At 42.9% G+C, this 14,710-nt stretch overlaps 1 protein-coding gene across 1 annotated transcript in view; it reads left to right on the top strand.

The window, feature by feature from the left end:
- The window catches only part of pcca (propionyl-CoA carboxylase subunit alpha), a 337,158-nt gene that overhangs the window by 105,075 nt on the left and 217,373 nt on the right, over window positions 1-14,710 (top strand). Inside the window, exons 7-9 of the mRNA XM_080198059.1 lie at window positions 4,737-4,868; window positions 10,445-10,481; window positions 12,816-12,894. Of these exons, the coding sequence (XP_080054185.1) occupies window positions 4,737-4,868; window positions 10,445-10,481; window positions 12,816-12,894 (248 nt within the window). The remainder of the gene's footprint in view (window positions 1-4,736; window positions 4,869-10,444; window positions 10,482-12,815; window positions 12,895-14,710) is intronic.

Genomic DNA, 14,710 nt, shown 5'->3' with positions numbered 1-14,710 from the left:
GGGTTGAACCCGTTTGTTGAGACAGTGGCTATGGAATCTTTTGCATTCCCTGAGAGGGTCTTTGTTTACCATCTCATCCAAAAGACTCCAAGAGTGTACCATTCTTTCAGTATTTACTGTCCAACAGTGCGCCACTCCCTCAGTACTGCATTGGGAGGGTCAGCCTAGATTTTTGTGTTCAAGTCCCTGGAGTAGGTGTTGAACCCACAACTTTCTGACTCAAAAGCTAGAGTGCTACCCGCTGAGCCAGAGCCAAAGTCATTACTACCTGGCGACCTTTTGCCCAATGCTGAGGGAGTTTCAATTACTAGGCACCAAGTGGTGGACCCATTCCAAAGATTGGATCATTGCACTGGGGATGTTGCACCTTTCTGGAACTGCTGTCGAGATATAATTTGTTCAAAATAGAAAGTACACTGCTTGATTATGTAGGGTTGTAGAGGTTTACAGCATGGAAACAGGCCCTTCGGCCCAACTTGTCCATGCCGTCCTACTTTTTAAAACCCTTAAGTTAATCCCAATTGCCCGCATTTGACCCATATCCCTTGATATTCATCATACCTATGTAACTATCTAACTGTTTTTTTGAAAGATAAAATTGTACCCGCCTCTACTACTACCTCTGGCAGCTTGTTCCAGACACTCACCACCCTCTGTGTGAAAAAATTGCCCCTCTGGACACTTTTGTATCTTTGCCCTCTCACCTTAAACCTATGCCCTCCAGTTTTAGACTCCCCTACCTTCAGGAAAAGATATTGACAATCTACCTTATCTATGCCCCTCATTATTGTATAGACCTCTGTAAGGTCGCCCCTCAGCCTCCACAAACCTAAAACACCCCACATATATACAACAATGTCAGCTGCCTCCAACAATAGAAAAGCCCATGAGCAAGCAGGAGAGACAACCTTACACAGATATAATTAGATGCAACATAACTCATTTTAGTTGAAGACAACCCTTGCAGTATTTTGAGAGCTAATAGTCTACTTACTGACTTGTGCTAACAACAATATGCCACTGGGGACGACCTTGTCATAAAAAGCTGACATTAAACACTCCAGTTGACCATTACGAGCCACAAGTGTGAATGGGTATTTGGAGGCTTAGTAATTCTTGCCGTTGCTTTTGCATATGCTTGAAGTTTTTATTTATCTTCTTGTAGTCAGCACCTGCATCCATTTCCCTTGTCCAATTGTATTTAATGAGAAAGGGGTTTGGATTGAACATCTACATTCCACTTCCTTTGTACTGTTGATGGTTTAGAATACTTGAATTGACATCAACGTGAGCCATCTTAGTTGGCTGTTTGAAACGGCCATTCTGTTTGAGAAATGCTAGCAATAAAATTTGCAGCTGAAAAGACTCATTTCTGGTTTCTCATGTTTAGCAAGCAGATCCACAGCCTTGCTCCAAGCACGGCCCCAAGCTAACGCATCACCAATGGAGCAGAAACCAGATTTATTTTTGCATTTGCTGCCCAATTCGGAATCTTTTTCACCCCCCTTGAATTTCTCCTCCTCCTCGCCTTCCCACATCTGCCAGGGAAACGCAGTGGATAACAAGAACTGTAATCTCACTGCCACCTTCACATATCTAGGAATGCAAATTGAAATTACCACAATATTATGGTTGTCACATGATGCAGTGGTAAGCAAATTATTGACAAAAATCAGAGCAATAAACCTCTATTGATTAGCCTACAGCAGGCATAGACATGAGGTGAGTCCAAAGATGTGCGGGTTAGGTTGATTGGCCATGATAAATGGCCCCTTAGTGTCCAAAGATGTGTAGGTTCGAGGGATTAGCAGGGTAAATGTGTGGGGTTGTAGGGCTAGGGCCTGGGGTGGGATTGTTATCAATGCAGACTCAATGGGCCAAATGGCCCCCTTCTGTACTGTAAGCATTCTATGATTCTATGAACTGAGCCTCAGTTGACACAACTGCCAGTGTGCTACACTGATAAGTTTGAGTCTGTAACTTAGCCCTTGGGGGTAAGTGCTTATTCAAAACTGGAAGAGTTGTTCTCGTTTGTATGTCTGGTTCAGACAGAGATCCCCCTGCCCCCCACTTCCACGTCACCCAAGTCTTTTCTAACTTGTTACAGGTGCAAAATGTCCACTTTGTGCACATTTCAAAAACATGTTTCAACTTGGGCAGTAACTGGCAGTTGCATTGTACACTGTAAAATTGACATTTCTATAGGCCGCAGCTGGAGTACTGTGTGCAGTTTTGGGCGCCACACCTGCGCAAAGATATTTTGGCCTTGGAGGGAGTGCAGAGGAGGTTTACTAGGCTGATACCGGAGCTGAGGGGGCTGAGCTATGAGGAGAGGCTGAATAAACTAGGCTTGTACTCGTTAGAGTTTAGAAGAATGAGGGGAGATCTCATTGAGACGTATAAGATGATGAATGGGATGGATAGGATAGAGGTGGAGAGACTCTTCCCGCTCAAAAAAGACAGTAGGGCTAGGGGGCACAGCCTCAAGATAAAGGGGGGGGGGAGGCGGTTTAGAACGGAGTTGAGGAGGAACTTCTTCACTCAAAGGGTGGTGAATCTCTGGAATTCTCTGCCTGTTGAAGTGGGTGGAGGCTGCCTCGCTAAATATTTTTAAGACGCGGGTTGATGGGTTTTTGATAAGAGAGGGGATTAAGGGTTATGGGGAGAGGGCGGGAAAGTGGAACTGAGCCACGACAGATCAGCCATGATCTTATTGAATGGCGGGGCAGGCTCGAAGGGCTAGATGGCCTACTCCTGCTCCTATTTCTTATGTTCTTATTATGTTCTTATATCCTCAGAACATCTCCAAGAATTTTGCAGCCAGCGAAGTACTATTTTTGAAGTGTAATCACTGTTGTTATGTAGGAACTGGGGTAGAGAATCTGTGCACAGCGAGCTCCCATAAACAGCAATGACAATGACCAGATAATCTTTTTTGTTGTGGTTTCATGTTGAGGGATGGCTATTGGCCTAGGACACTGGTTAAACTTCCTTCTCTTCACAAAAAGAACAGATGCAGTGCTAAATCAAGCGGCCATTGATTTAACATCGCAGTTGAAAGATGACACCTCTGCCAGTGACTGTTGGCACTGGGAGTGGCAACCTAAATTGTGTGTTCAGAACTTAGACAAGCCCAATCTGTTCAATCTTTTCAAAGGTGGAACATTTCGGTTCAGGTATCACCGTTGTAAATTTTTTTTCCACTTTTTCCAATGCCTGAATATTCTTTTTTTATGATATAGAGCTCAAAATTTTGCCAAATCCCATTCATCTTTTGCCCATGTGACCATCACCGGCCCCAGTCCAGTAATCCCTCAATTTTTAAAATTTCCTGGCCTTTCTTAGGGGTCGTACACTGGGAAAGTCATATGACCCAATGCCTGAATGGGGAACGAGCACAGGGATCTTGAGGCAGAGCACAGCCAGCATAGACCCTAGAGCTGGAAGTGTTGACATTGTAAAAGTACTCTGTACATTTATCTGTGTGTAAATAAACCAGTGCAGTTTGCTATACTATACTGGTGGTCGCTAATCCTTCCAATTACTACATACACTCTTGATTTCTAGCCTCTTGATCTAACCCAGTTTTAAACCCTCCGTCATTGGCAACCATGCCTTTGTTTGTTTAGATCTTAAACTTGGATGTTCCTGCCGTACTCTCCTACACTCTCTTGTGTTAAGGCTCCTCAAAACCCACGTATTTAACTGAGCTTTTTCTCATCTGTTATAAAATCTCTGTGTGGCTTGGTGTCAAGCCTTGACTGATAATGCTTCACTGAAGCACCTTTACTAGAATCCAAGAATCATACAGTGCAGAAGGAGGCCATTCAGTCCATCGAGTCTGCACTGACCATAATCCAACCCATAACCCTATCCCCATAACCCTATGCACCTACCCTAGTTAGTCTGTCTGACACTAAGAGGCAATTTTAGCATGGCCAATGCACCTCACCCACACGTCTTTGAACTGTGGGAGCAAAGGTGCTATGTAAATGCAAGTTATTGGCATATTCTTAAATGCGGTCTAAGCAAAGTGCTTTTTAAGTTTGTGATAAATCAACAGTAATATATATGCTGTTTTCTGCAGATCTTGACTTTGTCTTTTTCTGGTGTATTCAGTAGTGTGCACTACATTTTATATAGGAATTGACAGTGATTACTCAGAGATCACTGCAATTTCATCTCAGGTCAGCGAAAGCGTTCTGTGTAAGTCTCATTCCTTTAACCATTTCTGAAATGCACAGAGCTGTACCTCACGTTATGGATTTCATGCTGTTGTGATATCGCATGTATGATTCCTGTCATAGCCAAGTGATTTCACTGATGATTTGGGTACATGCTCACATCAAAGCTGGTTTATCAAGGATTTGGTGACACCCACCAAGTCAGTACCATCGTTCACTGCGTCCCAACCACATTGGGCAGCATTACAAAATTCCGAGTGTTCTCATCTCGATAACAACTGGGCACTTCTCCCAACAACTGAAAGAGAAGTACTGAATACTGAAATATAAAAGTAAAAAACTACAAAAAAAAGCTTACAAGTATAAAGTTGTTCCATCAATTTGCTAAAAAGATAAAAACACTTGTGGGTTGAAGCACATTGCATTTTAATGGTGACCATCTTCAGGATTTTTTCTCATCAATGGAATATTCTAAACATAAGTGTTGTGAAGCTGGTGTTCATCCAAAATCTATTACCATTGTAAATCTAAAATGTTTAATGATCTCCACAGAACGCTGAAGGCGTCACCTTCATTGGACCCGAAACACATGCTATTCAGGCCATGGGAGACAAGATCGAAAGCAAACTAATAGCCAAGAAGGCACGAGTCAACACTATCCCTGGCTATGATGGAGTGGTCAAGGTGAGATATCTGGTGTGTTTCTGTCAGATTAATCAGCCCTTCATAGAGATCCATGCGGTTCTGTGAATGGTCTCCTTGCGCGGCATTCAGTAAATAAAAAGCGTGTCACAAATCTGTGTCCCTCTGGTTATTGACACCCCACCCCTCCCCCACCACTACTGGAAATAGTTCTGCCTTATTTTCTCTGGAAAAACCCCTCAATTTTCAGCATCTCTATTAAATCTCTCCTTAACCTTCTCTGCTCCAGGCAGAACATTGCCAACATACAGAATAAAAAAAGAAAGTGCTCGAAAAACTCAACGTTCTGAGTTCAATATGACTCTTTTCTGGAACTGTATGTACCAGTTGTTCTTCATTGCAATTGAACATACCAACATACTTTGAAACACACTATTTATTGAGTGCCGCACAAGGAGACCATTCAACCCACTATGCCTGTGCCAGCTGTGGGGTGGCACAGTGGTACTGTGGTTACCATTGCTGCCTCACAACGCCAGAGACCTGGGTTTGATTCCTGGTTTGGATCATGGTCTGTGCGGCGTGTGCAGGTTCTCCCCATGTCAGTGTGTTTCCTGCAGGCGCTCTGGTTCCCTCCCGCAGTCCAAAGATGAGTGGGTTAGGTGGATTGTCCATGCTAAATTGCCCCTAACTGTCAGGGGGACTAGCTAGGGTAAATGCATGGGGTTATAGGGATAGGGCCTGGATGGTATTGAGGTTGGTGCGGACTCAATGGACCAAATGGCCTCCTTCTGCACTGTAGGGATTCTATGGTTCTATGATTCTGTGAAACAGCTGTTTAATTAGTCCCACTTTTCCAATAGCCCATCAGATTCTTCAAGTATCTCCCCATTGAAATAACTGGAATCTGCATCCAACACCTTTTGAGGCAGTGCATTCCAGGAGATTGGAGCAGGTCGCTATGCAAAAATATTTCTCCTCATCTCCTTTCTGGCTTTATCGCATTCATAACTTTGAATGCTTCTCTTTAATCTCCTTTGAAACTCCTTTGCTGTAAGGTACAAAAACACAGCTTCTTTAATCTCCCCACACATGTACAAATTACTCAGTGGTGAATTGATGCAAAAAGTATATAGTGGAAAATGTAACATTCAGAAATATATGCCAGCAATTTGTTCAATATTCTAAAGGTTGATTGTCTTGACAGAAATTTCACCACGCATTTGGTGTAAGTGCACGTATGTTGGTATGTTCAGTTGCAGTGCAGAATAATTGGTACATACATCGGTACATGCAGTTCCAGAGAAGAGTCATATTGGACTCAGAATGTTGAGTTTTTCTAGCATTTTCTTTTTGTATTCTGTATGTTGGCAATGTTCTGCCTGGAGCAGAGAAGGTTAAGGAGAGATTTAATAGAGATGCTGAAAATTGAGGGGTATTGACAGAGAAAATAAGGCAAAACTATTTCCAGTAGTGACGTGGGAGGGGTAGGGCGTAAGATTATGGCATCCGTGTCGATGATCTGGCTGGTCTTGAGGAGTTTGCTGTGGCAGGGTTGTGTGGTGTTGTGGTCACTGTTCTCCTGAAGGCTGGGTAGTTTGCTGCGGACAATGGTCTGTTTGAGGTTGTACGGTTATTTGAAGGCAAGAAGTGGGGGTGTGGGGATGGCCTTGGTGAGATGTTCATCTTCATCAATGACATGTTGAAGACTCCGGAGAAGATGTCATGGCTTCTCTGCTCCGGGGAAGTACTGGATGACGAAGGGTACTCTGTCCACCGTGTCCCGTGTTTGATTTCTGAGGAGATCACTGCGGTTTTTTGCTGTGGCGCATCAGAACTGTCAATCAATGAGTCAAGCACCATATCCTGTTCTTATGAGGAGATCCTTCAGCGTCTGGAGGTGTTTGTTGCAATCCTCCTCATCTGAGCAGATCCTGTGTATACGGAGGGCTTCTTTAACATGTTTTGGGGTGGAAGCTGGAGAAGTGCAGCATTGTGAGGTTACCTGTGGGCTTGCGTTACAGTGAAATGCTGAGGTGACTGTTCTTGACGGAGATGTGTGTGTCCAAGAATGCAGGTAAGTGTTCTCCAAGGCGGCCTTCACGACACATGACAATGCAGAGTCGCTGAGCAGAGACTGATAGCCACATTCCGCACACATGAGGACTGCCTCAACTGGGAACTTGGGTTCATGTCACACTATCTGTAACCCCCATGACTTGCCTGGGCGTGCAAAACCTCACTAACTGCCCTATCTGGAGACAATACACATCTCTTTAACCTGTGCTTAACGCTCAGTCCACTCACATGGCCTGTACCTATAAGACTTGATTACCTGTAGAGACTCGCATTTCAATCATTATTTTGTAAATTGAGTTTGTGTCTTTATGTGCCCTGTTTTGAACAGAACTCCCACTTACCTGATGAAGGAGCTGTGCTCCGAAAGCTAGTGGCTTTTGCTACCAAATAAACCTGTTGGACTTTAACCTGATGTTGTGAGTCTTCTTATTGTGGGGAAAGAACAGGGGGCTAGGATTGGTTGGACAGATCTTTCAAAGAGGTGGCACGAGGATGATGGGCTGAATTACCTCCTCTCGCACCCTGATACTGCAGCAAAGTCTAACTCACTTGTGACAGTGCTAAGATATGGTGCATCTTGTCCAAAGAGAAGTTTTGCCCTTTACATATTTAATTCTAAAATTTACTCTCATAGAATCCTGATAGTGCAGAAGAGGCCATTTGGCCCATTGGATTTGCACCAATTTCCTGACAGAGTATCTTACCCAGGCCCTCTCCCCATTCTATCCCTGTAACCCTGCACATTTACGATGGCTAATCCATTTAACCTATAAATCTTGGGACACTATGGGGCAATTTAGCATGGCCAATCCACCTTACCTTTTTGATCTGATTTATTATTATCACAACACAGTGAAAAGTATTGTTTATGCTATACAGACAAAGCATATAGTACATAGGGAGGAAAGGAGTGCAGAATGTAGTGTTACAGGCATAGCTTGAGTGTAAAGAAAAATCAACGTGATGCGAGGTAGGTCCATTCAAAAGTTTGATGGTAGCAGGGAAGAAGCTGTTTTTGAATTGGTTTGTACGTGATCTCAGGCTTGCGCATCTGCACATCTTTGCACTGTGGGAGGAAACTGGAGCACCCGGAGGACATTCATGCAGACACGGGGAGAACGTGACACACTGACCTGAGGCCGGAATCGAACTTGAGTCCCTGGCGCTGTGAGGCAGCAGTGCGAACCACTGTATCACCATGGTGCTTATCTTGGAAGAATCTCTGAAAACCTAGAGCTGCACGTCAAGTTTCCAGTTTCTTGGGATCAGATACAGCTGCAAAACATCTGAAACATTACTCAGTTGAAGCAGAATGCAAATGAAAAGGTGTAATTTGCAACTGCAAAGACAATTCAGAGTGTTTCTACTTATCTATAAATGGTGGAGTGCCATCAGCCTTTACTTCATGCGTTGGGTTCAAGAGGCTCTAATTGTCTGCATTTCACTGGTTTAACACTTCCTGACAGAGTGGCTATTAAGGCGAAGTATTCTCGCATAACTGTCATCGAGTTGAACAAAGGCACTTGAGACTCAATGTGTGGAAACCACTAACATGCCTAAATTACTCTTTTGATTCTTTTTTCCATGGGGTCTCTTCTGGCTAAAATAAATGAAGGTGCGATCCCTCTGCGGACCCAAGGTGGCTGCAGGCTTTTTTTTTGTAAAGTTTATAAACTTTTTAAAACAAAACAATTATTCTTTTGGGGGCGGTAGCAGGAGTGGGGGAGGGGGGAGGGTTGGAGATACTATTTAACACCCACAATTATTTGAAAAGAAAAGGACCTTAAGCAGATACTCCTTTCAGGTTTGCTTTGAACTTAACAAGCGTTGATTTGTGGAGCAGACAAGCTAATGAAAGGAAATTAAAATTTCTGCCAACTTTCCCACCCCCACTCCGACTTACTTGTTGTTACTTCAAATATGTATGTACGTGCAATAAATATTCTTATAAAGGAGACCTAATGTTTCTCTCTGCATATAACTAGCTCCACACTTTTCCCTTGCTCCCCAGTTAATTTCGTCAAGGACTCATTTTTAACATCAGTTGATATCTCGTTGTCAGAGTGTATTGTGCCCACAGCTTTAAAAACTATTGGGTTTCATTTAAACGTTCATAAGTCAACCCCTGTAGCTTTAATCACTGGTGGTTTCCAGACATCCCTTCCAACGTTTTTGCTGCTCAGCTGTTTTCCTCCCTCCTCCCCCTATAAAAAGCAAATCCCAGAAAATATAATTTCCTTCTGAAATATATAAAACTCAGTTAATTAGCGCTTAGAATCGTAGTGCTGTAAATGCCTTTTACTGGATCCAACTGGGAAAAATTAAATTGGACCTCTTTCCCTGTCTCATGTCCCTGTGTCAGAGAACGAGCAGAAAAAACAGTGAGATGGAATGTTTACACAAACTTTTAAGTGGATTTTTTGTTAGCATTTTCTGAACAATTTGTTGTGTATTTAGCCGATTTTTCTTATAGCTTTTCATGTTCCACCAGAAAAGAGAAACAGAAGCAGGAAACATCTTGCTGTAAACTTGGAAGGGGGGGATGCCAGATTTGCTAAGTTGTGAAAGTGACTGCTAACGTCTCCAAGAATAATTTTTTTTGCATCAATTTATACACTGAATGACTGAGAATCTTAGGAGCAGCACCATCACTCAAGGTAGTCACAACTGTAGACAGTCCACTCCCCCTACTGTCAGTTACAGGGAAAGCATAGCTGTTGTAGATGATTTTTAAAAAAATACGCCAGTGGGCAGACGCTGCAAAGGCTGATTTACATTTCACAACTGACTGAAAACTATTAAAGCTTGTAATTTTTTTTTGCAGCACTGACATTGCTGAAGTGCCTGCCAAAAGTGATTTGATTTTTATTTTGCTGAGCTTGCTTTGTCCATTTGCCTTGAAGTTTTGAGAAAATGTATACTAAAGTGACATTTTGTGAGGGGGGAGAAAGGCTTGTGAAACAAATGTACTTTTAAGATGAGTTACCTTCTGAGATAGAGAAAGTACACCAAGGTTTCGACTGAATTGACTCTCTCAAAAGGATAGTAATTTGGAAGACCAGTAGGAAAAGCTTTATGTTTTCAATTAAAAGTTTATTTATTAGTCACAAGTAGGCTTACATTCACGCTGCAGTGAAGTTACTCTGAAAATCCCCTTGTTGCCACACCCTGGCGCCTGTTCGGGTACACTGAGGGAGAATTTAGCATGGCCAATCCGTCTAACCAGCACGTCTTTCAGACTGTGGGAGGAAACCAGAGCACCCTGAGGAAACCCACTCAGACACGGGGAGAACATGCAAATCCCACACTGACAGTGACCCAAGTTGGGAATCGAACCCCGGTCCGTGGCGCTGTGAAGCAGCAGTGCTAACCATTGTGCCACCGTGTGAACTAATTCCGCGCTTGGCTGAATAAGGAAGTGTGGTGGGATTGTAAATGCAACATATAGTATACCCTGAGTGAAAGTGGTACAATACATGTCTGCCTTGAGGGGAAAGGACAGAAGGAGTAATGTTTGGTCTTATTTCCTGCTCTTACAGGATGCTGATGAAGCTGTCAGAATTGCCAAGGAAATTGGTAAAGTATTAAATTGAAACAATAGGCTGCTGATTTAATTATCAGTGAATGCATGTGTAATAGTATATGTGTGCATAACCTGCCTATTAAATCTGGTGTTAGCGTTTTTAGATTTAACCTTGGAGGATAAATAGGAGAGGGTTGATGGAGCTGAATAATGACAGATTTGTTTAGTTATTTTATCTTTGGAGGAAGTATGGTGAAATCTTTATAACCCGGCATGCCTGAGGAATAGGTGCTGATCAACCAAAGGTGCAGGCTGATGGAGAGTTCCAAATACCATTGGAATACAGTGCAATACGTGAAGCATGGTCCAGTAAAGTTTAAAAGTTTATTTATTAGTGTCACAAGTAGGCTTGCATTAACACTGCAGTGAAGTTACTGTGAAAACCCCCTCGTTGCTGCACCTGTTCGGGTACACTGAGGGAGAATTTGGCATGGCCAATGCACCTAACCAGACTGTGGGAGGAAACTGGAGCACCTGGAGGAAACCCACACTGAATAAACTAGGCTTGTACTCGTTAGAGTTTAGAAGAATGAGGGGAGATCTCATTGAGACGTATAAGATGATGAATGGGATGGATAGGATAGAGGTGGAGAGACTCTTCCCGCTCAAAAAAGACAGTAGGACTAGGGGGCACAGCCTCAAGATAAAGGGGGGGCGGTTTAGAACGGAGTTGAGGAGGAACTTCTTCACTCAAAGGGTGGTGAATCTCTGGAATTCTCTGCCCGTTGAAGTGGTGGAGGCTGCCTCGCTAAATATTTTTAAGACGCAGGTTGATGGGTTTTTGATAAGAGAGGGGATTAAGGGTTATGGGGAGAGGGCGGGAAAGTGGAACTGAGCCACGACAGATCAGCCATGATCTTATTGAATGGCGGGGCAGGCTCAAAGGGCTAGATGGCCTACTCCTGCTCCTATTTCTTATGTTCTTATGTTCTTATGACTCGGGGACAGTGTGCAAACTCCACACAGACAGTGACCCAAGCCGGGAATTGAACCCGGGTCCCTGGCAGTGTGAGGCAGCAGTGCTAAATACTGTGTCACCATGCCACCCATGCGAGTACTTGGGAAATAAAGAACAGTAGTCTTTTTACTTCCCATTTTCAACAGTGTGTTAAAACATAAAGAATAAAATAATGCAGCATAGAGGTACAGGTTCCTGACACTTTGTAATTCGTCCTGGTTGATCCGGATCAGAGGGACATCAGACATTCCAGTTAGTAGAAAATTTCACTCGGCAGAAAGCAGAATAACACAAAGTTTACTGTACTTAAATGAAGGTATTAAATTTTTCTTCAGTTTGTTGATATTCCCTCAATGTGTTTTTGTTACTATTTCATTCATTTAGGTTCCTCCCTCCATTCGCTTTGTCTCCCCTGAGATGCATTATCTTCAGTCTGACAGAGTGCAGGCAATCTCAGTTCCTGATGACCCGCCTTGCAACTGGCCATCAGAGAACTGAAGAGAAGTATCCAGGGATGACCTCTTGGTTTCCATAGCACCCCTCCTCTCTGTGACAAAGTGTCTCCAGTCTTTGCCTGGTGACTTGACCGTGATTGGGAACTCACCATTGGGATTGGCTCAACTGCATACCTGCACCGACTGATTTGTAGTATCGCATTTTGATGCACCAGTATAATCAAATAATATGTTCCTATTTAAATGTGCTATTCTACCTGTACAATTCTGTTTGGCTGCCATAAGACTGACAACGCTGAAGTATCATCAACTGGATTAATTTTTACTGCAATATTATTTACAATGCAGAAGCAAAATATTTGGCCCCAGTGTTCTAGTGTACAAGCCTCCTCCCACCCTACTTCATCTCACACTATCAACCTATCCTTCCATTTATTTGTCCCTCATACATTCCATTCTGCCTCATGTACTTTTCTGGTTTTTCCTTAAATGCACATTTACAAAGTACAAAGATGTAAAAGTATTTCTTTCCAGGTTGATAATAAACATAACACAAAAGGTCTAATCTTTGTCTTGATACCTGCATTTTTTTTATTACTATCTTCTTTGGGTTGGGGGAGAGGCATAGGTGAAGTGGAGGACAAGTTATCCAAACTAATGATGTTATAAGCATAATGGAGTTAGCGAATCAGGAATGGGATTGGAAATGTCACTTCAGATTTGATAACTGGGATCAATGTATCAAGATTTTGGCAAAAAACAAGAGTAAGGTTCCTGTTGGGAGTAATACTTGAATGTAAATTTCACTAAACCAGTTGTTATCTCCAGCGTTATTGGACATATGGTCAGCTGTCATGCTCACATGACCAAATGATCAAAGTCAATACTTCTGTTTAATTGTCCCCTGCTGCTAGGCTACCCCGTCATGATCAAGGCCTCAGCGGGAGGTGGTGGGAAAGGCATGAGAATAGCCTGGGATGATGATGAGACCAGGTGAGGCCATGCTTAAAAACTAACCTTACAAAAAGCGCGATTTGCAAAAAAGGTTCTATCTTGCCATTGCAGCTTTGATATTGGAGATGTATTAAGAATGAAATGGGATGAAACGAAACACCTCTTCACGTAGCGTTTGGCTGAGGTTTGAGGGGAAGTGTTGGAGTTTTGGCCAAGGCAGACGTTTAACATAAACAGAGCACCACAGGCAGGTTGGTTTTGTTTATTTTGTTTGAGAGGTTGCTGTTAAAGCAAACAGCTTTGTATGTTTGTGAAACTCACTGGAATGTCATTCACTCCTCTCAGCCACTGTTTACCAAGACCCACTTTCAGCCAAATGTTCCATTTGCCATACCTGCCTCTCCCTCATCTCCAAATTAGTGTGAAAAATAGGAGGAACCAACACCCCAGGTGCAACGAGTAGAAACTTGAGCACCAAACACCACCCAACCCCATTTGTACCTGTTTTTAAATCTTATGTGGCTATCAAGTTGAAACTAGACTTAATTAAATTCATCATAAAGTAGTTTTTTTAAAGAATACTTTTGTTAATTCAATACCATTAAGTGGAAAATATGATACAAAAGTACACTTATGTTGCATTAAATAAGATTTTGGTCTCACTACATGCTGTTTGCCACATGTGTCACTGCTACTCAAAGCAGCTGTTATGTGTAGGACCCCATATTTTTCTAGGAAGGTACCGATTTCTGAGTGTCTTCTCTCTTTAAGCTACGGCTTAGTAAAAGCGCTCTCGCCTCAGTCAAAAGATTGGGGATTCAAGTTCCACTTGGAGACTTGAGTACGGAATCAATGTTGACACTCCTAGTGCAGCACTGAAGGACTTATGCCCTCTCCAAAGAACCATCTTTCAGATATGACACCACAGTGGCACAGTGGTTAGCACTGCATCCTTACAGTGGCAGGGATCCTGGTTCAATCCTGACCTCGGATCACTCCCTGTAAGGAGTCTGCATATTCTCCCCAGTTCTGCATGGGTTTCCTCCGGGTACTCCGGTTTCCTCCCACAGACCAAAGGTGTGTGGATTAGGTTGATTGGCCATGCTAAATTACCCTTAGTGTCAGGGAGATTGGAAGGTTAATTATGTGGGGTTATGGAGATAGGGCTTGTATGAGATTGTGGTTGGTGCAGGCTCAATGGGCCAAATGGCCACCTTCTGCACTGTAAGTATTCTATGATTCTATGAAATTGAGGCCGTGTCTACCATCCCACCTTCCTAACAGCGCTGTCCCATGGACTGCAATAGTTGAAGAAGGTCGCTCACCACCAACTTCTGCTTCTGAAGGACAATTAGGGATGGGTTATAAATGCTGGCCTAGCCAGCGATGCCCATACAACATGAATGAGTAAAGAAAAACAACCTAGTTCTATCCAGTGTATTGGTCAATATCACTAATTGTTTAACACATTGCTGTTTTGTGGGAGCTTGTTATGCACAAATTTGCTGCCTTGTTCCTTACGTTACAACAGTGACTATTCTTTTGAAAGTAAAGCGCTTTGGGATGTCCTGAGTTTGTGAAAGGGGCTGTAAAAATGCAGCTTGTTCTTTCTCCAAATGCAGTTTAACTAATTGCTGGGAAGAAGTTTTGCCTGTGGTGTTTGTAACAAATATGTGTATTCAATTTTGACGTGGCCATAAGACATTAACAACAATTTCAAAAAGTTCTTTTGAAATGGCCCTAAATCCGTGTCCTCTGATTACTGCCCTCCCTGCAAATGGAATTTTTTTTTCCCTTAATTACTCTTATTAAAACCCTCTATTAAATCTTCCTTTAACCCTCTCTGCTCTATAGG

This window comes from Carcharhinus amblyrhynchos, chromosome 10, assembly GCF_965287045.1.
Source record: "Carcharhinus amblyrhynchos chromosome 10, sCarAmb.v2.hapA, whole genome shotgun sequence".
NCBI lineage: Eukaryota > Metazoa > Chordata > Chondrichthyes > Carcharhiniformes > Carcharhinidae > Carcharhinus > Carcharhinus amblyrhynchos.
This window is presented reverse-complemented; position numbering and strand designations above follow the sequence as displayed.